The 25,424-nt window shown below is 48.2% G+C and overlaps 1 protein-coding gene across 3 annotated transcripts in view; it reads left to right on the forward strand.

The window, feature by feature from the left end:
* The window catches only part of cdh16 (cadherin 16, KSP-cadherin), a 77,642-nt gene extending 57,640 nt beyond the window's left edge, over positions 1-20,002 (forward strand). For all 3 annotated transcript variants that reach the window (XM_052028425.1, XM_052028426.1, XM_052028428.1), the window contains exons 15-18: positions 9,342-9,566; positions 13,670-13,786; positions 16,909-17,025; positions 18,379-20,002. In XM_052028425.1, coding sequence (XP_051884385.1) covers positions 9,342-9,566; positions 13,670-13,786; positions 16,909-17,025; positions 18,379-18,488 — 569 coding nt within the window. In that variant the 3' untranslated portion in view covers positions 18,489-20,002. The remainder of the gene's footprint in view (positions 1-9,341; positions 9,567-13,669; positions 13,787-16,908; positions 17,026-18,378) is intronic.
* Positions 20,003-25,424: the final 5,422 nt, after the last annotated feature.

The raw sequence follows: 25,424 nt of genomic DNA on the forward strand, positions 1-25,424 counted from the left end.
CCTCTCTCTGCATCTCTCCCTGTCCATCTCTCTCTCTCTCATCTTCCTCTTCTTTCTCTGTCTTTCCCACACTCCCTCCTTGTTTCTATCTGCTTTCTGCTTTACTTTAGATGAAATTCCTCCTTTAATTTTACAAGAAAAAAGCTGTGAATGTAAAGCAGTGAAGACCCAAATGTCACTTTTAATTTTAGCAGGTGAGTGTCTGACCCACTGTCCGAGAGGACTGCGGCTGCTGGAATCGAGATGAAAAAGCAACAAGAGGCTGGAGGAACTCAGCAGGTCAGGCAGCATCCGTGGAGAAAAGCAGGTGGTCAACGTTCCGGGGGTCCTGACCAGAAGCGTTGATCGCCTGCTTTTCTCCACGGATGCTGCCTGACCTGCTGAGTTCCCCCAGCATCATCGTGTTTCTTCATCTTTGACCCACTGTCCTACCTTTCTCCCCCCACGCCGAGCTCCCCCCCACTCCTCCCTCCCCCACTCCTACCTCCCCCCACTCCTCCCTCCCCCCACTCCTACCTCCCCCACTCCTCCCTCCCCCCACTCCTACCTCCCCCACTCCCTCCCCCCACTCCTACCTCCCCCCACTCCTACCTCCCCCACTCCTACCTCCCCCCACTCCTACCTCCCCCCACTCCTACCTCCCCCACTCCCTCCCCCCACTCCTACCTCCCCCCACTCCTACCTCCCCCACTCCTACCTCCCCCCACTCTACTCCTTTGAGTCTTTCTTTGGTTTTCCAGCCTTTCACCTTCTGCCTCATCTGGTGCTTAACATCTCTTTATCTCTCCCTTTCCCTTTCTCCCTCACTCTCTCCCCTGCCCTCCTGACCGCTCTGTCTCTCCCTCACTCTCTCCCCTGCCCTCCTGACCGCTCTGTCTCTCCCTCACTCTTTCCCCTGCCCTCCCGACCGCTCTGTTTCCTTCTCTCCCCATACTTTTCTCTCCTTTTCTCTCTCTGTTCCCATGATCACTGCTGCACCCTCTTTCTCTCCACTTTCCCTGTTCCCTCTCCTGCTTGCTCTCCTTCTCTCTCTCCATTGACTCTCTCTCTGTCTGTCTCTCTCTGTCTGTCTCTCTCTCTGTCTTTGTCTCTCTCTCCATTGACTCTCTCTCTCTCTCTGTCTCTCTCTGTCTCTCTCTCCATTGACTCTCTCTCTCTGTCTGTCTCCCTCTGTCTGTCTCTCTCTCTGTCTCTGTCTCTCTCTCCATTGACTCTCTCTCTCTCTCTGTCTGTCTCTGTCTGTCTGTCTCTCTCTCTGTCTCTGTCTCTCTCTCCATTGACTCTCTCTGTCTGTCTGTCTCTCTCTCTCTCTCTGTCTCTCTCTCCATTGACTCTCTCTCTCCGTCTCTCTCCCTCTCTCTCTGTCTCTCTCTCCATTGACTCTCTCTCTCTGTCTGTCTCTCTCTCTCTCTCTCTGTCTCTCTCTCTCTCCCCTCTCTATTTCCATGGTCACATTAGCAGCCCCTCTCTGCTTTCTGTCCCTCACACCCCTCACTCGTAGCTCTTTAGCTGTTTTTGTTAGATCTGGATAACTGCCTTTAGCACTGGGAATGTGACATCAGGCAGACTGTGTGGGTGAGTCAGACAGAGAGGCCAGGTGAGTAACCAAGGCACAGCTGCCGTGGACTGGATTGGAGTGGGAATGTTGCAACAAATCGGGAGTCATTTTTATTGCTCCGTGCTGATCGGAAGGCCGGATACAGCAAGCAGGAGCTCGTTCCCCACGATTTTACTGAAGGTGTTTGTCCTATTGTCAGCTGTGTGTCACAAATGCACGAAGCCATCCCAGAGCCCAGAGGCAGCTGGCAGTCTATGCTCTGACCGTCAGCCTGTGTCCAAACCCGGAGTGTTGGCAGCCCTCTGAGACAACCCCCGAGTGTGGCCAGTCATCACCTGGGCTCACAGAAGCTGGACACAGCTGCTGCTGGGGGGAGCAGGTCCCCTGGGCTGAGAGTAGGGGCCGCAGCCATTCTCCCTCAGAGCCTCGATTAACCACGTCGGGGGAGAGTCCAACTTCCAGCGGGATGCAGCAGGAGGGATGCAGAAGCACAGTGGTTACGTAACTAGACTTAGCAATCCAGAGAGCCAGGTTCGAATCCCACACAAGCAGCTGGGGAGTTTTATTTTAATTCATTGAAAATAAATCTGGAGTAAAAAACACTCACAGCAGTCACATTCAGAGTCAGATTAGCTTATTGTCACATACACCAGGATGCAATGTAACTCCCTGCTTGCGTGTAGCTCCTACAGTGAACAGTATACATGGGAATAATAAATACAATGGACACAGCAACAAGCACAAAACAACAGAATGGTGCAACGTCCAGTAGGTCATTTTGAATTAGTGCAAAAAGAAATACTAAAGTGACAATAACTGTTTAGTATTAATAACACATTTACTATATATGTTAATAACTGTTTAATGTACATTAAAGTAGGGATCACTGCAAAACTAAGCAACAAACAATCTGCTGGAAGAAGTCAATGGGTCGAGCAGCATTATCAGTGGATGGCTTGTCTCCTGAGGTGGAGGTAGAGAGATCCAGAGAAGAGGGAGAGAAGTGTCAGGAATGGTCCAGGAGAATCTAGAGCAGGGTGGAAGTTGATAGCGAAGGTGATAAAATTGATGAGTTCTGCACGGGTGCAAGAAGCAGCGCCAAGGCGGTCGTCATCAATGTAACGAACTGGAAAACTACCATCCCTCAGAGAGGAGATCTGCTGTGCTCACACCATCTGACCTCTACGTGACTCCAGATCCAAGGCATTGTGGCTGTCTCCTAACTACCCTGCACTCAGCTCAGGGGTAGATAGGGGCTGATGTTAAACACTTGCCAGTGACACCATCACCTCATGAAGAGCAGCACAGTGGAGCAATGGGTAGAACTGCTTCCAGAGACTCCGGGTTCAATCCCGACCTCGGCCGCTGTCTGTGTGGAGTTTGCACGTTCTCCCTGTGTCTGCGTGAGTTTCCCCCAGGGGCTCCGGTTTCCTCCCACATCCCAGAGACATCCGGGTTAGTAGGTTAGTTGGCCACTGTAAGTTGCCCCTTGTCTGTAGGTGAGGGGTAAAATTAATGGGAATGTGGAGAGAATAGGTTACAGGGAAAATTAGTGAGGGAATGGGATTGCTCTGAGAACTGGCATATACTTGATAGGTTGAATGGCTCATGTGATATAAGAAAATATGGAATAAAAGCATCCACTCGCTCCTGCTCTACTGGAGTGTGAGTCCCAGGGCTGTGGACCCCAGTGATGCCCAGAATCCCCAACCTGAAACATCACCTCTCAGACAGTGCTGGATCAAAGACCGAGGAGAAGAATCATCGTCAACAATGGAGACCTGTTGTGGTCGAGCTGTGCCTCACTAGATCTATCTGTGCCTCACTCCAAACTGCTCCAGCCCCGCTGCAGCATTGGTATCTACCCACAATGTGGAAAATTGCCCAGGTAAGTCCTCTTCACATGGAGCAGAAAGTGTCCTATTTGACAAATTACCATCCAGTCAGCCCGCTGTCAATCACAAAAAATTGATGAACGGTGTCGTTCATGGTGCCGCCAAACTTCACTTTCTCACCAGTGACTTGTTCACTGATGGGTTTTGATGAGACCCTCCACTCCAGACCTCATCTCACCCTTGGTCCAAACACAAACCAAAGAGCTGAATGTGAGAGTGACTACACCCACATCAAGGCAGCGCTTGACCGAGTGTGGCATCAAGGAACCTGCAGTGAGTGACTCACTCCCTGAGACTCCCAGGCCTTTCCACCATCTACAAGATACAAGGTCGGAGTGTGACGGAATACCCTCAGGTTACCCAGAGAGCCGCTCCGACAACTCATACAAAACGTGACACCATCCAGGATGAAGCAGCCCACTTAAATGGGATATGGTCCACGACCCTAAACACTCCCTTCCTCCACAGTCGCTGCACGGTGCCCATCTACACAATGCACTGCAGTTACTTGCCCAGGCTATTCCAACAGCACCTCCCAAACCTGCAACCTCTCCCACCAACAAGGAGAGGAACACCACCACCTGCAGGTTTCCCTCTAAATGCACACCATCCTGACTTGGAAGTATCTTGCTGCTTTCCTCTGGAGCTCAGGACTGGTGCAGGCAGAACCCAGTCTGGCCAGGGGCAACTCTCTCCACTAGTACTTTCAAAACATTTTTTGTTTATTAGTCATAACAATGTCAGGCTTGTGAAAGATTGATCGACAGTCTGGAATCAGTCAAATAGGTAATGAGTTCCACTGTCAAGGGAAGTTGAAAAACTACAGATGCTAAAATCTGGAATAAAATCAGAAAATGCTGGAAACACTCAGCAGGTCAGGCAGCGTCTGTGGAGGGAGAAAAGGCAAAGTGAATGGTTCAGGTCCTGAACACTTTCAACCTGAATCATTCACTTTATCTTTCTTTCTCCACAGATGCTGCCTGACCTGCTGAGTGTTTCCAGCATTTTCTGTTCTTGTTAGCGAGTAAAGGTAGGACTTTCACAGTGAACGGTAGGACCCTTGGGAGTGTTGTAGAACAGAGGGACCCAGGAGTACAAGTACATAGTTCCCTGAAAGTGGTGTCGCAGGTGGACAGTGTGGTGCAGAAGACATTTAGCATGTTGGCCTTCATCAGTCAGGGCATTGAGTGTAGGAGTTGGGATGTTATGCTGCAGTTGTACAAGATATTTGGAAGCATTTGGAATATTGTGTTCGGTTTTGGTCGCCCTGCTGTAGGAAAGATGCATTAACCTGGAACGTGTGCAGAGGAGATTTACAAGGATGTTGCCGGGACTCAAGGGACTGAGTTATGGAGAGAGGCTGAGCAGGTTGGGATTTTATTCCCTTGATCATAAGAACCTGAGGGGTGACCTTACAGAGGCGTATAACATCATGAGGGGCACTGATAGGGTGAATGCACACAATCTTTTTCCCAGGGTTGGGGAATCAAGAACTAGAGGGCACAGGTTTAAGGTGAGAGGGGAGAGATTTAATAGGAACTTGAAGGGCAACTTTTTCACCCAGAGGGTGGTCAGTATATGGAACGAGCTGCCCGAGGAAGTGGTTGAGGCAGGTACATTAACAACATTTAAAAGGCACTTGGACAGGTCCATGGATAGGAAAGGTTTAGAGGGATATGGGCCAAACACGGACAAATGGGACTAGTTTAGATGGGAATCTTGGTCGGCGTGGACCAGTTGGGCCGAAGGGCCCGTTTCCGTGGTGTGTGACTCTGTGACTCCAATAAGTTCTGGTGCTGCAGGCTCATTAGCTGGGTGTTGGATTCAGGGTACCAAAACCTCGTGACTCAGACAGCTGGGGGTGGAGGGTGGGTCTTTCTAATCCCTCGCCTCTCCCCATATTCCAGAGGTTGCCTGAGCTCATAGGTCTGATGCTGAGAACTTGAGACACATTCCTCACCAACGTCGACCTTGGCAAGCAAAATATAGCACACTTAGGGTCAGGCCTGAGTGGTGTAAGTGTGTTAGTTACGTGGATGGTGATAAAACAAATTGACTGGTATCTCCATAGAAACCTGCTGTATTGCACTGACAATGATGCGACTGTTCAGGAACGTTTCTGCAGAGCCCAGAAGCTAATATTTATTCTGGCTCCACTTAGCCACATTCAGCGAGCTGTCAAGCTGTCAGCTGAACCAGGTTAGCGGGCCAGGTGCTGGGGGGGGGTCACTGGGTGAGGGGCAGCAGACGCCCTCCTGAGGCCGAGGCATGCTGGCAGCCTCCCTCCATACCGTGACTCCGAGATCCCCCACACAGGAGCTGTGGGTGGCAGTGGGGAGCTGCCTGTGGAACTCCCACCGGTTCTGCACTGGAACACAATCACTCAGCAAGAATCCAGAGGACACGGAACTTTCAGTCACTGGAGATAGTCTGGCAGCACCGGGCTGGGAATCGTTGGTTCCCAGATCCGTGTGCCCCAGCAAGAGGCTATTCAGCCCTCGTTCTCTTGCTCCCCCTCCTCCCGTCGTCCCTGCAAAGTTTCTCCTTCGAGTCCTCCGCCAGTTTTGAGTCTGCTTGCAGCGGGCGACCAGCCCTGCGCTCCAGTCCCAGCAGCTCACGGGTAACTTTGTTTCACTCCTGGGCCTTTTGCCAATTGGTTTAACTCTGTCCCTGCTCATCGTGGATTCACAGAATTGTTCGGATATACAAGGAGGCCATTCAGCCCATCAAACTATGAATCGCAAAAAGGCTAGCATGCTAATCCACAAGATAACTGGATATTATTGTTTACTGATGCTGGACTCGAATGCAAAAGTAGGAAGATTGTGCTTGACTTATATAGGGAACTGGTGAGATCATGTCTGAGATTCTGTACGTCATACTGGTCAGAGAGTCTCTGCAGTTCTCTAACTGGTTTATTATTGTCACGTGTACCGAGATGCAGTGAAAAACTTTTGTCTGCATGCCATCTGGACAGATCATTCTGTACATAAGTACATGGAGGTAGTAAAATGGAAAAAAGAATGTAGAATATAGAGTTACAGTTACAGAGAAAGTTCAGTGCAGACAGACAGATAAAGTGCAAGGGCTACACTGAGGTAGATTGGGAGATCAAGAGTTCATCTTCACCGTATGAGAGGTCCTTTCAAGACTTGAGCCTGTGGTACATGTTCTGAAGCTTTTGTATCCTCTGTGAAGGCCGGATCATTAGAAATAGTTAAATTGGAGATGGGTACATTTTGGAATGATCAAGGAGTGGATGATTGTGGGGAACTGACACAGAGGAGAAGTTGATGTCTAGGGTAGAGCAGCCGTGATCATATTGAGTGAGTGGGGCAGGCTCGAGGGACCGAGTGGCCTACTCCTGCTCCTGTTTCCTGGTGGAAGGACATTAGTGCATTGAAAGCAGTTCAGGGAAGGTTTACTAGAAGGATCCCTGCAAGGGAAGGTCACCTTACGATGAAAGGCTGGGCAGGTTAGACTGGTACCTGCTGGAGTTTGGAGGAAGGGTGAGAGTGGACAATTGAATTATGTAAGATCCTGAGGGACCTTGCCAGGGTGAACACGGAGAGGGTGCTCCCTCTTGTGGGAGAATCTTCCTTTTGACCCAGATAGAGGTGGGGCAAAATATTTTTCTCTGAGGGACATGAGACTTCCTCCAAGGGAGGTGGACGCAGAGTCTTCGAGTATTTTTATGGTAAAGGTAGATAGATATTCAATAAACAAGGGAATGAAAGGTTATTGAGGCTAGATCAGAGATTTCAATCTCTGATCTAGCCTCAATCTAATCTGTGATCGATCTTTTTTGAAGACATTGGTGAGCCCACACCTGGAGCACTGTGTGCAGTTCTGGTCACCCTGTTATAGGAAGGACATCGTTAAGCTGGAAAGAGTGCAAGGAAGATTTATGACGATGTTGCCAGGACTCAAAGGCCTGAGCTATAGGGAGAGGTTGGCCAGGCGAGGACTTTATTTCTTGGAGCGTAGGAGACTGAGGGACGAGCTTATAGAGGTGTATAAAATCATGAGGGGGCATAGATAGGGTGAATGCACTCAGTTTTTTCTCAGGGAAAGGGACTCAAAAACTAGAGGGCATAGGTTTTAGGTGAGAGTGGGAAGATTTAAAAGGGACCTGAGGGGCAACTTCTTCACACAGAGGGTGGTCAGTGTATGTGGAACGAGCTGCCAGAGGAAGTGGTTGAAGCAAGGTACACTAACAACGTTTAAAGGACATTTGGACAAGTCCATGGATAGGAAAGGTTGAGAGGAATATGGATCAAACGCAGGCAAATGGGACTAGCTTAGATGAGCATCTTGGTTGTCATGGACCAGTTGGGCTGAAGGGCCTGTTTCCCTGATGTATGACTCTATGACTTTAGTAGTAGAGCAGGCTTGAAGGGCCGAATAGCCTACTGCTTCTCCTAATTTATGTTGATATGAAGGGACCGAGTGTACTGCAGCCAAATCTTGCTGATGGTACAAAGGTAGATGAGATAGTTAGAGAAAAGCACAAAGAGGGATATGTGAGTGGGCAAGACGTTGGCAGGTGGAGTATAATGTGGGAAAATGTGAGGTTATCTACTCTGGAAGGAAGAAGGGAAAAACAAATCATTATTTAAACGGAGCAAGAGAACAAAATGTTGCAGAACAAAGGGTAATTGGTTTATTATTGTCAGATGTTCCGAGACACAGTGAAAAGCTTTGTTTGGATGCCACCCAGACAGATCATTGCGTACAGAAGTACTGGGGGTCTGGGGTCTTTGTACATGAAACGCAAAGGGTTGGGGAGCAAGTACAGCCAGTCATGAGGAAGGCTTGGCCTTTATTGCAAGGGGTTTGAAGTATAAAAGTGGGGAAGCTTTGATGCAGTACTGCAGTAGCTGCAGCTTGGAGAGACAGACTGCTGCAGTTGTTGGAAATCTGAGCTAACAGGGAATGCTGGGAATACTCAGCAGGTCAGTCAGCGTATGTGAAGGGAGAAGTGTTTCAGGTCAAAGATGAAAGTTCAGTGGCTGCTTCTCTTTGGAGGTCAGTGAGCACATGGAATGGGACATCACTAGGCATTAGGGAGTGTAATGGAACAGACGGACCTTGGAGTACAAGTGCATAGTTCGTTGAAAGTGGCAGGGTGGTGTAAAAGGTGTTTGGCACGCTGGCCTTCAGTCAGGGCACTGAGTATAGGAGTTGGGACATTATGTTGCAGTTGTACAAGTCGTTGGTGAGGCTGCACTTGGAGCACTGTGTACAGTTTGGTCGCCCTGTTATAGGAAAGACGTGGTTAAACTGGAAAGAGTGCAGAGAAGACTTATGAGGATGTTGCCAGGACTCGAGGGCCTGAGTTACAGGGAGAGGTTGGCCGGGCTGGGTCTTTATTCCTTGGAACGTAGGAGAATGAGGGGCGACCTTATAGAAGTGTTTAAAATGATGAGAGGCAGAGATAAGGTGGACGGTAACAGTCTTTTCCCCAGGGTAGGGGAGTCCAAAACTAGGGGGCATAGGTTTAAGGTGAGAGGGCAAAGATTTAAAAGGGACCCGAGGGGCAACTTTTTCACGCAGAGGGTGGTGAGTATATGGAACGAGCTGCCAGAGGAAGTGGGTGAGGCAGGTACAACAGCATCATTTAAGAAGCACTTGGACAGGTACACGGAGGGGCGAGGCTTGGAGGGATATGGGCCGAACGCAGGAAATTGGGACTAGCTAGGTGGGCACCGTGGTCGGCATGGACTGGTTGGGCTGAAGGTCCTGTATCTGTGTTGTATTGCTCTGTGACTCTACGACTGCTGAAGGTTTCTCAGACCCAGCCACGGGGGCCTGATGATGCTTTAATTCAGACGGACCACCTCACATCAGTGATGGTATCTCCATTTTCTTTCTGAACACACCTGCAGATGACCCTGCCTTGTTTGTCGTGGCGCACCTGGTGATCCACATTGAAGAAGTCTGGGAGGACGCTCCTGGTCCGTTGCTGGAATATTCCGGAGATTTCCTCTGCACACCAAGGAGAGAAGAGCAAGTGATCGCCATCACAGTGTCCCACAGGACTGTGCCAATGACTCTGTCTGTCGATGGGCAGCCACTGGAGCAGAGGAAATGGAAGATTCATCAAAGGAATGGTTAGGATGGTGGAACAGAGAACGCGTTACATCCAGGCATTCCCAAAATCCGTGAGACCCAGGCCAGGGGTGCCAATCCTTCCCCAGAGTCAGGAGGCTTGTCAGCAAACATTGAGGTGAACCTCCAGTGCAGACTGAAGGAGCACTGCCCCATGTTTTGCTGATGGCACTGCGGTTAATGTCTGGACCACGAATCCAGAGGCCTGAGTTTAAGTCCCACCAAGGTAGCTACAGACTTTAAATCAGACCATTGGTGTGGAAGTTAATGCACAGCCAGTCCTTAGTACTGATGGATTGTTGGAAAAGCTCATCTGGTTCAGTAACGTCCTTACCTAGTCTGGACTACATGTGGCCAGTTAGATCAAACAGGTAGAGAGGCTTTGGGGAAGGAGAAGCAGAGTACAGGCTGTAAAAGTAGTAAGGTAGATGGACTGAAGTGTGTTTACTTAAATGCAAGAAGTGTCAGGAATAAGGGGGATGAACTGAGGGCTTGGATAAGTATGGGGGACTCTGATATCGTGGCTATTACTGAGACGTGGCTGACGTCAGGAGAGGAGTGGATATTGAATATTCCTGGTTTTCGGTGTTTTAAGAGGGGTAGGGAAGGGGGGAGAAGAGGAGGAGGGGTGGCGATACTGGTCAGGGACACTGTTACGGCTGTGGAAAAGATGGATGTTGTAGAAGGATCATCTCTAGAGTCCGTATGGTTGGAGTTAAGGAACAAGAAAAGAGCAGTTACTCTACTAGGAGTATTCTATAGGCCCCCCGGTAGCAGTAGAGATATAGAGGAGCAGACTGGCAGGCAGTGTTTGGAGAGAAGCAGAAATAACAGGGTTGTTATAATGGGAGACTTCAACTTCCCAAATATAGACTGGAACCTGCTTAGTGCCAAAGGTTTAGATGGGACAGAATTTGTTAAATGTGTCCAGGAGGGATTCCTGACGCAGTATGTTGACAGGCCGACTAGAGGGAATGCCATGCTAGATCTAGTTTTAGGAAATGAACCGGGACAGGTGAAGGATCTATTGGTGGGTGAGCATTTGGGGGACAGTGACCATTGCTCCATAACCTTTAAAATTGTCATGGACAGGGACAGGTGCAGAGAGGACAAGAGGTTTTTCAATTGGGGAAGGGCTAACTACGAGGCTATAAGGAGAGAACTTGGGAGTGTAAATTGGGATGTCCTTTTTGAAGGAAAATGTACCATGGGGATGTGGTCGATGTTCAGGGATCTTATGCAGGATGTTAGGGATAAATATGTCCCGGTGAGGCGGAGAAGGAATGGCAGGGTGAAGGAACCGTGGGTGACGAGAGAGGTGGAACGACTTGTTAGGGAGAAGAAGGTAGCATACGTGAGGTATAAGCAGCAAGGTTCAGACAGGGCCTGTGAGGAATATAGGGTAGCGAGGAAGGAACTTAAGAAAGGGCTGAGGAGAGCTAGAAGGGGACATGAAAAGGCTTTGGCTAGTAGGGTTAAGGAAAATCCCAAGGCCTTTTTCAAGTACGTGAAGGGTAGGAGGATGGCTAGGGTGAAGGTAGGTCCGATTAAGGACAAAGGTGGGAGAATGTGCCTGGAGGCGGCGGAAGTGGGAGAAGTTCTGAATGAGTACTTCTCTTCGGTATTCACCAGGGAGAGGGGTCTTGATGATGCGGAAGGGAGTGCTGGTAGGGGTAATGTTCTTGAGGTTGTAGATATCAAGAGAGAGGACGTGTTGAAGTTGTTAAATAATATTAAGACAGATAAATCTCCGGGGCCTGACAGGATTTTCCCCAGGCTGCTTCGAGAGGCTAGGGAGGAGATTGCTGAACCGCTGGTAAGGATCTTTGAGTCCTCGTTGTCTACGGGGGTGGTGCTGGAGGATTGGAGGATTGCGAATGTGGTCCCCTTGTTCAAAAAAGGTAATAGGGATAGGCCAGGGAATTATAGACCGGTGAGTCTCACGTCTGTGGTGGGTAAGCTGTTAGAAAGGATTCTAAGGGATAGGATTTATGAACACCTAGAGAATCATGGACTGATTAGGGACAGCCAGCATGGCTTTGTGAAGGGAAGATCTTGCCTCACAAGCCTGATAGAGTTCCTTGAGGAGGTGACCAGGAAGATTGATGAGGGTAGTGCGGTGGATGTGGTCTATATGGATTTTAGTAAGGCGTTTGATAAGGTTCCTCATGATAGGCTTCTTCAGAAGGTCAGAGGCCGAGGGATCCAAGGAAGCTTGGCTGTGTGGATTAGGAATTGGCTTGCCTGTAGAAAGCAGAGGGTTGTGGTGGAGGGAGTGCCCTCAGATTGGAAGGCAGTGACTAGTGGTGTCCCGCAGGGATCGGTTCTGGGACCTCTACTTTTTGTGATATTTATAGATGACTTAGATGAGGGGGTGGAGGGCTGGGTTAGTAAGTTTGCGGACGACACTAAGATAGGCGGTGTTGTGGATAGTGTGGAGGGCTGTTGGAACTTACAGAGGGATATTGATAGGATGCAGAGCTGGGCTGACAAGTGGCAGATGGTGTTCAATCCGGAGAAGTGTGAGGTGGTACACTTTGGAAGGACAAACTCCAGGGCAGAGTACAGGGTAAATGGCAAGGTACTTGGCAGTGTGGAGGAGCAGAGGGATCTGGGGGTTCATATTCACAGTTCGTTGAAAGTTGCCTCACAGGTGGAAAGAGCAGTTAAGAAGGCCAATGGGATGTTGGCTTTCATAAATCGTGGGATTGAGTTTAAGAGCCGCGAGGTTATGATGCAGCTTTACAAAACTCTAGTTAGGCCACATTTAGAGTACTGTGTTCAGTTCTGGTCGCCTCATTATAGGAAGGATGTGGAGGCGTTGGAGAGGGTGCAGAGGAGATTTACCAGGATGCTGCCTGGATTGGAGGGTATTGAATATGAGGAGAGGTTTAAGGTGCTAGGGCTTTATTCACTGGAAAGGAGGAGGATGAGAGGAGACATGATAGAGGTATATAAAATATTGAGAGGAATAGATAGAGTAGACAGTCAGCGCCTCCTTCCCAGGGCACCAATGCTCAAGACGAGAGGTCATGGCTTTAAGGTTATGGGTGTGAGGTTCAGGGGAGATGTCAGAGGGAGGTTTTTCACCCAAAGAGTGGTTGGTGCATGGAATGCACTGCCTGGGGTGGTGGTGGAGGCAGATACATTGAACAGGTTCAAGAGCTTGTTGGATAGGCATATGGAGGAATGTGAGATAGAGGGATATGCGGGAGGAAGGGGTTAGGTAGTGTGAGGGTGGTCTGATGGACAGCACAACATGGTGGGCCAAAGGGCCTGTTTTGTGCTGTATGGTTCTATGGTTCTATGGCCGAGAAAGGAAATATATTCCGGGCCAACTAGGGATGGGCAATAAGTGCTGCCCTTGATACAACCTGAATAAGTAATTAAATTGACATCTGTCCTCTCTGGTGGATGTATAAATCTCACAGATGAGTGACAAAATTATTGCTGGTGTTCTGGCCAACCTATATCTCTCCCTTATAACCACCAGCAGAACATGGGAGACACAGGAGACTGCAGATGCTGGAACCTGGAGCAACAATCTGCTGGAGGAGCTCAGTGGGTCAAGATCAACATCGACTGTCCACTTCCCTCCACAGGTGCTGCTTGACCCTCTGAGTTTCACCAGCATCTTGTTTTTCGCACAAGTTGCCCTCCAAGCTGCACGCCATCCTGAATTGGAAACATATTGCCTTACCTTCACCGTCACTGAGTCAAAATCCTGGAACTCCCTCCTTAGCACCATTGTGGGTGTACCCACACCACTGAAGTGGTCCAAGAAGGCATCTCACCACCACCTTCACAAGGGTCAACTAGCGATGGGCAATTAAATGCCCTGTGAAGCCACATCCCTTGAATGGATATGTAATATATATAAACCTCAACTTTATCACCTGGCATTTTGTGGGAGCTTGCTGTGCACAAATGCTGCATTACAGCAGTGACCATGCTCCAGGTAGTATCTCATTGGTTATAAATTACATTGGGACATCTAAACGGTGCAAGACATTGCTATTTTCGTCAGTACCCTATAGCTGGTTAATGGGTTGGTTTACGGGAAGCTTTGTGAAGTTCCTACACTGATGGTCCACATTTCTTTCAGACACTCTCGCGTTTCTGTCTATTGGTCTGAGCTGGGTGGAACCGGGAGTGTACCAGGTTGTGATTGCCCTCAGCAAGAAAGGGAATGCGACAGTGAGACTCAGAGAAACCCTACCAGGTAAAACACGGGGTAAAAATACCCCCTAAATCTAAGAGGTTTGCAGAGTCACCCACCCTCGTAAACACACTTACTAGTTCAATGAGCCTTTTATTCCATTACAGGAGTTCGGATGTTATGTTGCAGTCATACAACACGTTGGTGAGGCTGCACTTAGAGTACTGTGTACAGTTTTGGTCACCCTGTTATAGGAAAGACGTCATTAAGTTGGAAAGAGTGCAAAGAAGATTTACGAGAATGTTGCCAGGACTCGAGGTCCCGAGTTATAGGGAGAGGTTGGGCAGGCTGGGACTTTATTCCTTGGAGTGAATGAGACTGAGGGGTGGTCTTATAGAGGTGTATAAAATCTGAGGGGCATCGATAGGGTGAATGCACACAGTCTTTTTCCAGTGAAAAAGAATCAAAAATTAGAGGGCACAGGTTTTAGGTGAGAGGGGAAAGATTTAAAGGTGCCCTGATGGGCAATTTCTTCACACAGAGGGTGGCACGTATCTGGAACAAGCTGCCAGAGGAAGTGGTTGAAGCAGGTAAAATAACAACATTTAAAGGACATTTGGACAGGTACATGGAGAGGAAAGGTTCAGAGGGATATGGGCCAAACGTGGGCAAATGGGACCAGCTTAGATGGGACTTGGTCAACATGGACCAGTTGGGCTGAAGGGCCTGTTTCCATCATGTATTACTATATGACTCATTACAATACGTCTGGTGAGTAGGAAGTTCTAAATCAAGCTCAGGGCTGCAGTACGTACTGTCTACAAAATACACTGCAGTCACTTGCCCAGACAGCCAGTCCCACACCCATCACCTCCAACAGTGAGGAGGACAAAGGCAGCAGGTACTTGGGAACACCACCACCTATAGGTTCCCCTTCAAGTCATACGCCATCTCGAACTGGAAGTATATCACTGTTCCTTCATCATTTCTGGGTCTAAATCCTTGAACTCTCTCTAACAGCACTGTGGGAGCACCTTCACTGAAGGACTGAAGTGGTTCAACGTGACAGCTCACCAACACCTTCTCGGGGCAATTAGGGATGGGCAATAAATGCTGGTACTAAAATGTGTTGCCTGTGTAATGAAAACAGTTAAATACCTCAGGAAGCTCTCCCAATTTCACCTGGGCAATAATCAGGGTAACATTCCCATTCCTTCAATGGGCAGACAATGACAACTTTCGGCTACGGACCTTGGTTTCACATGGTTTGCTCCTCCACTGTACGGTCTATCTAAGCTCCAGCCACCCTGACTGTCAGACCTGCTGTTGGGAGCTGTCTTATACCATAACATCACAAATGGAGGCCATCCACCCCATCGGGTCCATGCCAGTTCTCAAGGAAGCAATCTCATTAGTCCCACTCCCCCCTTCTTATTTCCCTGTGCCCCTGCAACGTATTCTCTATCACACATGCCCACCAATTCCCTGTTGATTATAGATCATCTAGAGATATGGGCAGAGAAACGGCAGATGGAGTTTAATCTGGGCAAGTGTGAGGTGTTGCACTTTGAGAGGTCAAATGTCAGGGGAAAGTGTACAGTAAATGACAGTACCCTTAGGAGTATTGATGTACAGAGGGATCTCGGGGTACAAGTCCATAGCTTCCTGAAAGTGGCAACACAAGTAGATAAGGTGGTAGAGAAGGTGCATGGCATACTTCCCTTCATAGGTCAGGGTGTTGAGTCTAAAAGTCAGGAAGTCATGTTGAAGTTGTATAAAACTTGGCTTGGGCCACATTTGAAGTATTGTGTGCAGTTCTGGTCGCCCCATTACAGGAAAGATGTGGAGGCTTTGGAGAGGGTGCAGAAGAGGTTTACCGGGATGCTGCCTGGATTAGAGAGTATTAGCTATAAGGAGAGATTGGACAGACTTGGATTGTTTTCTCTGGGGTGTCAGGAGCTGAGGGGAGACTTGATAGAGGTTTATAAAGTTCCGAGAAGCATGGGTAAGAGTAGATTGTCAGAGTCTTTCTCCCTGGGTGGAAATGTCAAATACTGGAGGGCATAGGTGAAAGGAGAAAGTTTAAAGGAGATTTATGAGGCAAGTTTTTTCCACAGAGAGTTGTAGGTGCCTGGAACGGGCTGCCAGGTGGAAGCAGATACAGCAGCAACATTTAAGAGATATTTAGACAGAACATGAACAGGCAGGGAATGGAGGGAGATGGACCACGTGCAGGCAGATGGGATTACCTTAAACATCATGGTCAGTGCAGACATGGTGGGCCATGTTGTACTGTTCTATGTTATGTTCTAAGGCACCAAACAGTCCTTCCAGGTCAGGCAGTGCCTTGCACCTCTTCAACCTTACTGCACTGCATCTGGTGCTCACGACGTGGTCTCCTCCACGTTAAGTCAACCAAACACCGGGTGGGCACGTTGTGGAGAATGTCCTTTCAGTCTGCAAGTTGTTGGTCACTTCTCTATCCCACTCCCACTCTAGCCTATCTTCTTGGCCTCCTACAGTGTTCCAATGAAGCCCAGCGTAAGATCAGGAAACATCATCTCATCTCCCAACTAGGCACAGCTTTGTCCTGTGGATTCAGCATTGAATTGAACAATTCAAATGTTTATCCTGATCCCCACTTCCTCAGGCATCAATCCTTCTGTTACCATTTCGTCCCCTACCTCCTCCAAAACCCATCCATTCTTTCTTTAATATCCCCATTTTTACTTCAAACAACATCCCTTTCATCACTTGACCTCTCCTGACTGACACCCTGTCAGTACCCTGTTGTTTTCCTCTCAAGTCGAGTTGAGTTTATTGTCACGTGCACAAGTACGGTGAGGTACAGGTATAGTGAAAAACTTGCTTGCAAAAGCATCACAGGCACGTAGATACAGACAGTGTAAATTATACCAGACAGTGTGCAAAACAAGACATTAGTGCAAAAAATGACACAATCAGAGTCCAGTCCACGGGAGTGCAAGAGGTAGTCCGTAGTGTTCCATTGCTGAGGTAGGGTTAGGGTTGTGCATGGACAGGTTAATGCATTGCCCCTTCCCTCAACTTTCCCTGCATCCTAAACTGTCTTCAGCCTGAAGCATTGACTCTACAGATGCTGTCTGACCTGCCGAGTATTCCCAGCAGATTGTGTTTACATTTCACATTCTCTCTTTCCTTTGCAGTGCATATTTGTACCTGCAATTCCCAGGGTGAATGCAGGATTGAGGTTGAGCCGATTCAGGGTAAACCAACTATATTGTCTGCAGTCAGCACCACTGCTGGCACCTTAGCTGTGATCGGTAAGTGGCGGTCTGTGTAGAAACGGTTCTTGATGGATTATAAGACTAAGCACTTTGTTAGGAATGTAGAACAGCTCCCATGAAGAACGTGCCGATCTATTGGATTCGTATTGGGAAAAGCAGTGAGATGGGTATGAAGCAGAAACTCTGCCTGATCTTGTGAGTGTGAGTGTGTGTCTGTGAGTGTGTGTGAGTCTGTGTCTGTGAATGTATCTGTGAGTGTGAGTGTGTGTCTGTGAGTGTGTGTGAGTGTGTGTCTGTGAGTGTATCTGTGAGTGTGAGTGTGTGTCTGTGAGTGTGTGTGAGTGTGTGTCTGTGAGTGTATCTGTGAGTGTGAGTGTGTGTCTGTGAGTGTGTGTGAGTGTGTGTGAATGTGAGTGTGTCTGTGAGTGTGAGTGTGTGTGTGTGAGTGTGTGAGAGAGAGTCAGAAAGAGCAAGTCAGAATGTGTCAGAGAGAGAGAGTCAGAGAGAGAGAGAGAGACAGAGAAGGAGTGAGTCAGAGAGACTGAGAGTCAGAGAGAGGGAGAGTCAGAGCAAGTCAGAATGTGTCAGAGAGAGAGAAAATGAGTCAGAGAGTGATCGTGACAGTCAGAGAGAAAGAAAGAGAGAGAAAAAGAGTGAGACAGAGAGAGAGAGAAGAAATTGAGATCTCATGTAGGGGGTTGGCTACTGAGGACAGATATGAGAAGGTAGGTCTTCACTCAGAGTGTGGTGAATCTTTGGAATTCTCTGCCCTGGCGGAGGCTCCCTGAGTGCATTCACTGAGGTTGATAGGATCTGATGACACTGGAAGAATTTGGGATAAGGCAGGAAAATGACATTGAGGTAAAATATCAGCGATGATGCTAATGAATAATGCAGCACGCACAAGGAGCTGAATAGCCGATTCTTGCCTCTACTTCCTGACAATCCGAGACACTGACATCAGTGCATTGAGGTAGTACAAGGGAAAACAATAACAGAATGCAGAATAAAGTGTTACAGTTACAGAGAAAGTGCAGTGCAGGCAGACAATAAGGTGCAAGGCCATAACAAGGTAGATTGTGAGGTCAAGAGCCCATCTTATCGTACTAGGGGACTGTTCAATAGTCTTATAACAGCGGGACAGAAGCTGTGCTTGAGCTGGTGGTACGCGCTTTCAGGCTTTTGTATCTTCTGCCCGATGGGAGGGGGGAGAAGAGAGAATGTCCGGGGTGGGTGGGGTCTTTGATTATGTTGGCTGCTTTCCCGAGGCAGTGAGAATAGAGCACGGTACTTGGCTTGAGGCTGTGAGAGGTGCTGGGTAATGTGCTGCTGTTTTCTTCCTATTGGCGGGGCGAATCCTCCATCACCCTTCTCTTTCCCCACGGACAGGGCTCTCCATCATCGTCGCCCTCGTGCACCTATCCATAACTCGGAAACAGCGCAAGAAAAGGCAGAGGGATGTCAGCATTGAAGCCACTCCTCTGCGCCCCTCTGCATAGGTGCCCCGTTCAACAACCAACTGCATTGCTTGATCAGAATGTCCAGCTGAACATCGGGGAGAGTCCACGCTGGAATCCAAGTCTAACTCTGACTTTGTTCATTTCATTTCTTGCTGTATTATTTGCTGACCCTGTTTATCTTTGCATTAGAACAAATAGCTAGGACATTCAGAGATTTCTAAACCACAATTCTAACTCAACTTGTTTGGCACTGTTAATCTTCGCACTAAGATTGGAGGGGAGATATGAAATGGGGTAAAATTATACTGGCCATCTCCCCTCCCCACTCCGAGTCCTGGTGCAGAGCCGTCAACAGTTCCCTTCCCCCCACATCTGCTGCCCTACCTGCTGAGTTCCTCCAGCAGATAGTTTCTTGAATGAAATGGGCGTTGGAGTGTAGACCTCCTGAACTTAGTCCACACTATATCAGGACTCAACACCGTGCAGATGATGCAGTCAGGGTGTTACCATGGATACTGGAGGTAGGAAGAGGTCAGGTGATCCATGGAGCCCATGCCCATGCTGACTGTAATACCAGGACTGGACACTTTCTCCACCCTCACTCCACTCACATCCCTACGAAAGGCGGGGGTAGGACCTTGGACTGGTAATGGAGGACAGCTGAGTTTATAAATCAGTGCAGGAAGTAGCACAGTGAGACCGGGCTCACAACGTACAACCTTGGCCATGAACGTAGACATAGAACAACATGGAACAGTACAGAACAAGAACAGGCCCTATGGCTCACAATGTCTCTGCTGAGCTTGAAGCCAAATTAAACCAATCCCTTCTGCCTGCACATGGTCCATATCCCTCCCTTCCCTGCATATCCACGTGCCTGTTTAACAACCTCTTGAGCGCTCCTATCATATCTGCTCCCACTACTATCCCTGACAGCCCGTTCCAGGTACCCACCCTTCCCTGAGGAAAAAAACTTGCCCCGCACATCTCCTTTAAACTTCCCCCCTCTCACCTTAAACCTATGCCCTAAGTATTCGACATTTCTCCCCTGGGAACGTAGAGACCTGAAGTGGTGGCTGGTGCGCTACGTTGTGGTAAGGCAGGATCCCTCATCGCATGATACGAAAATACAGGTGTATTCAAAGAGAATGACCTGAGGGCTGCAGACCCAGGTGAGAAGATGGGGTTGGGCTTATTTTCATATCATGAGATGTGGGGTGAATAGTTCCCTGCCTCCTTCTATCTCCTAAATTTCCTTTGGTTTTATGATTCTCTGTAACATGTGTAACAGGATGATATATTGTGGGTGTGATATACCTGTATGCTATGTTATGTGATATATCGGGTTATATGTTATGTGCGATGGATAGGGATGATAGATTATGAGTGTGGAGATTGGGGTGAGGTATTCTGAATGGGGTGATATATTATTGGGGAGATATTTTGGAGTGAGTTATTGGGGGTGGATATAGTCCCTTGTGTCTGAAAGTGCTGGGGTACTTTCTCTAGCAGGGAGAAGGTTAAACATGATCTAATAAATGTCTTTCAAGTTATGTAAAGTTACCTGCATCTACCTATCACCACCCTGTGCCCACCCCACCTCCCCTCTTTTGTCCACCTATCACTGCTCTGCTTTTCCCTCCTATATATTGGGCTTCCCCTTTTCCTACCTTCAGTCCTGAAGAAGGGTCCTGACCAGAAGCATTGATCGCCTGCTTTTCTCCACGGATGCTGCCTGGCCTGCTGAGTTCCTCCAGCATCTTGTTGTTTCTTCATCTTTAAATTTACAGTAGTTGTTGGATAAGGTGGTTGATGAGAAGCTGCAGGGAAAACGCGGAGGATCCGGAACTAATCGGAAATAAAGGACAAGTCACTGACAAATGCAATCAGAATAAGATACGGTTTGCACAGAGCCAGCTGAGGAGTGGTCAGGGTGAATCGCAAGGGGAAGCAGCAGAGGGACAGGTGCAGAGGGGTGAGAACAGGTGCCTTGGACACAGAGAGAATTTAGGTCAAAGTGTTGTGTTCCTGTGTAAAAAAAAATCCCCTGTCACTCCACCAGCGAGATGCACTTACTGCAGTGAAGGTACAGCACAGTGTAACACATACCCTGGTAAACTGGTAAATTGGTTTATGATTCTCACAAGTACTGAGGTACAGTGAAAAACTTTGTATGCCATATATGTACCATTCTCATTATATGCTGGGGGATGGTACACAGTGGGTGCAATACTTCATCAATGTGTATGTGATTGGTATACACTTGGTATACTGGGGGTATGCTTTAATTTTGGTTTGGTGTATTAAGCCTGAGGTAGAGGTGACAAGCATGGTTTAATGATGCTATGGGACAATGATTGTGTGGGACATTATCTGCTGATCTGTAACCATTTTCTTGCCCCCCAGTACCTCCCCTTCACTCTGCACCACTTACTGGGGTGAGGGTGGGAGTGTTTGGAGCAGCGTATGTGAACGACCATCAGTGTAAACCAACTTCTTTGGTTATGTCTGGGTCTATTTACTTGGCACTGTAACGGAGATATGAATCAAACTGGGGTATGAGATTTACAAGTGAATCGACCACAGATTTTAGTGATGAAGCCCTGGTATTAACATGAAATACGGCCCCCTAACAGGTCTGTAGATTTGCTTTGGCAGAATAATCGGGTACATTCTAATTATCCACTGTTTATTAAACTCCGGGACTTTGGTTCAAAAATTATACAATATTAGGAAGCATGGAATAAATGTGCAAAGACAGCAGTGTCTGTGTGCTGTACAGTACTCACAGTGAATGCAGTTACCAAACACATAGAGAACGTAGAACAGTACAGCACAATACAGGCCCTTTGGCCCACAATGTTGTGCTGACCTTTAAACCTCGCCTAAGACTATCTAACCCCTTCCTCCCACATATTCCTCTATTTTAAATTCCTCCATATGCTTATCTAGTAATCTCTTGAATTTGACCAATGTACCTGCCTCCACCACCACCCCAGGCAGCGCATTCCACGCCCCAACCACTCTCTGGCTAAAAAACCTCCCTCTGATATCTCCCTTGAACTTTAAAGCCATGCCCTCTTGTATTGAGCATTGGTATTTTGTACACCTCTATCATGTCTCCCCTCATCCTCCTTCTCTCCAAAGAGTAAAGCCCTAGCTCCCTTAGTCTCTCCTCACAATCCATACTCTCTAAACCAGGCAGCATCCTGGTAAATCTCCTCTGCACCCTTTCCAACGCTTCCACATCCTTCCTATAATGAGGCGACCAGAACTGGACACAGTACTCCAAGTGTGGTCTTACCAGAGTTTTGTAAAGCTGCATCATTACCTCGCGGCTCTTAAACTCAATCCCTCGACTTATGAAAGCTAACATCCCATAAGCTTTCTTAACTACCCTATCCACCTGCAAGGCAACTTTCAGTGATCTGTGGATGTGGTAGTCTGCTCCTCCACACTACCCAGGATCCTGCCATTAACTTTGTACTCTGCCTTGGAGTTTGTCCTTCCAAAGTGTACCACCTCACACTTCTCTGGATTGAACTTCATCTGCCACTTGTCAGCCCAGCTCTGCATCCTATCAATATCCTTCTGTAAGCTGTGACAGCTCTCCACACTATCCACAACACCGCCAACCTTTGTGTCATCTGCAAATTTGCCAACCCACCCTTCTACCCCCTCATCCAAGTCATTAATAAAAATCACAAAAGGCAGAGGTCACAGAACTGATCCTTGTGGGACACCACTAGTCACAGCCCTCCAATCTGAATGCACTCCCTCCACCACAACCCTCTGCTTTCTACAGGCAAGCCAATTCTGAATCCACACGGCCAATCTTCCCTGGATCCCATGCCCTCTGACCTTCTGAAGAAGGCTACTATGTGGAACCTTGTCAAATGTCTGACTAAAATCCACGTAGACCACATCTACTGCACATATACTGCTGTTTAAGTAGGTTTATTGCACTAAGGCTCAAATTTCCATCCTACAGGAGTTCCCACTGATAGCCTTGCTAGCCAATGAGTTGGAGATGGGTGGGACTTCTACACCAGTTCTCCCAACAGAGAAATCTCTTATGGCAAATGATTTATTCAGTAAAAGCACATTGCAGCAATCTACAGAGTCTATACTACCTGCTCACTGCAGCAATCTACAGAGTCTAAACTACCTGCTCACTGCAGCAATCTACAGAGTCTATACTACCTGCTCACTGCAGCAATCTACAGAGTCTATACTACCTGCTCACTGCAGCAATCTACAGAGTCTATACTAGTTGCTCACTGCAGCACAATCTACAGAGTCTATACTAGCTGCTCACTGCAGCAGTCTACAGAGTCTATACTAGCTGTTCACTGCAGCAATCTGCAGAGTCTATACTACCTGCTCACTGCAGCAGTCTGCAGAGTCTATACAAGCTGCTCACTGCAGCAGTCTGCAGAGTCTATACTACCTGCTCAGTGCAGCAATCTGCAGAGTCTATACTAGCTGCTCAGTGCAGCAGTCTGCAGAGTCTACACTAGCTGCTCACTGCAGCACAATCTACAGAGTCTATACTACCTGCTGACTGCAGCAATCTGCAGTTGAAACTACCTGCTCACCGCAGCACAATCTACAGAGTCTATACTAGCTGCTCACTGCAGCAATCTGCAGAGTCTATACTAGCTGCTCACTGCAGCAATCTGCAGAGTCTATACTACCTGCTCACTGCAGCACAATCTACAGAGTCTATACTACCTGCTCACTGCAGCGATCTGCAGAGTCTATACTACCTGCTCACTTCAGCAATCTGCAGAGTCTATACTACCTGCTCACTGCAGCACAATCTACAGAGTCTATACTACCTGCTCACTGCAGCGATCTGCAGAGACTATACTACCTGCTCGCTGAAGCACAATCTACAGAGTTTACTAAAACTGCACACCACAGCACACAGCCGACAGAGTCTATACTAGCAGCTCACCATTTGTTGCTCCTTATCCTCACAGGAACATGCCAACTCTGAACTCTTATGATCCCTCTTTCAAACGCCTCCCACGTAGAATGCTGTTTTATCCTCGAGCCGCTGCTACTTTCACCAGGTCCTGTCACATGATTGAAGTCAGCCCTCCCCGATTTAACACTATAACTCTAGGTCCAACCCTATCCTTTCCCACAACTATCGTAAAGCTGACCAAATCATGGTCACTGTTCACAACGGGTTCCTCCACACGTTCTCCCACTTGCCCATCCTCATGCCCTAAACTAAAGTCAAGTACATCTCCCTCTCTAGTCGGACTCTCAAACTGCTTTAGCAGCCCTTCCTAGATACATGGAAAAAATATCTGTGAACAAGGGGAGGGGAAAGAAACAGGGTGATAGGGCTGGGATGGGTGTAGAAGGAACTGGGTAGATCAGGAGGAGAGAGATAAGGGTTGTCGACTGCCCCGGGGAAATATGAGGGTCTGTTACTCTAGTCTGTGTGTGGCTTCACCCTGGCACAGACATGTCGGTGTGGGAGTGGGGAGGGGAATTAACATGACCGGCCACCAGGAGCTCCAGACGTCCATGGCAGACAGAGCGCTGGTGCTTGGTGAGGCAGTCGCCCAGTCTGTGCCTGGTCTCCCACCCAGCTGTCGAGCTTGGTCCGCCATTCAATGAGATCAATCCTGGCCTCGACACCTCCCCTCTCTCGCCAAACCCCTCGACCCCCTGTGGTTTACCACAACACTACCAGATTGTTGTCAAAACCCAGCTGGCTCACTACAGGTCATGGAGAGACCACGTCCTGAGATGGGCCGAAGTAACTCCAGTCCCACACACGTGCGTTTGACGTTGGACTTGTGCCTTAGCTTGGCGTCAGCCACGGCTGCGTGATTCTATCACCTCACATTCAGATGTCCCATCCCAGAGACATGAAAGCAAAATCCAGATTGACTCATCCGGGAGAGTATTGAGCAAGTGCCATTATCTTTCAGACCAGGTATTAGACTGAAGCCGAAAGCAGAGGAGTTTTCTCTGACGCCCTGGTTAATGTTGACTTGACACAGATGACGGGGCCATTATCCCAGCACTGTTTGTTGGAACTTGTTGTGCAGAGTCTGCGTGAACATTTCCCACAACAGTGAGCAGGCAGGTGGAGGTACTTTGTTGCCTGTAAGACTCTTGCAAACATGCTGAGATGAAGAAAGATCAAAGTCAAAGTCGAGTTTATTTACAGAGCATCAGATACACAACATTCACAAGAAAACATAAATTAAACATAAATTATACACAATTTTTTATAAGAAAGACCACAATTAGAGCAAAGTCCATTTTAGTGCAAAGTGGTCAAAGCAGCTACAGTGTTGCTCAACTGTAGTGATTACAGTAAAACACGATGATGCTGGAGGAACTCAGCAGGACCAGGCAGTATCCGTGGAGAAAAGCAGGCAGTCAATGTTTCAGGTCCTGAAGAAGGGTCCTGACCCAAAACATTGACCGCCTACTTTTCTCCACGGATGCTGCCTGACCTGCTCAGTTCCTCCAGCATCATTGTGCTTTACATCTAGATTCCAGCATCTGCAATCCTTTGTTTTTCTGTAGTGATTAGGGTTGTGCAGGTTGGTTCAAGAACCGAATGGTTGAAGGGAAGTAGCTGTTCCTGAACCTGGTGGTGTGGGACTTCAGGTTTCTGTTAACTCCTACCTGATGGTAGCTGCGAGAAGATGGCATGACCCAGATGGTGGGGATCTTTGATGACAGATGTTGCCTTCTTGAGGCAGCGCCTCCTGTAGATACTCCTGATGGTGGGGAGGGACGTGCCCGTGATGTATTGGGCAGAGTCCACTACTCTCTGCAGCTTCTTACATTCCTGCGCATTTGAATTGCCGCACCAGACCGTGATGCAACCAGTCAGGATACTTTCAACAGTACATCTGCAGATGTTTGAGTGTTCAGTGACAAGCCAAACTTCCTTAACCTTCTAGGAGAGTAAAGACACTGGCTCGCCTTCCTTGT

The sequence above is a fragment of the Pristis pectinata genome, chromosome 13 (assembly GCF_009764475.1).
Source record: "Pristis pectinata isolate sPriPec2 chromosome 13, sPriPec2.1.pri, whole genome shotgun sequence".
Taxonomy (NCBI): domain Eukaryota; kingdom Metazoa; phylum Chordata; class Chondrichthyes; order Rhinopristiformes; family Pristidae; genus Pristis; species Pristis pectinata.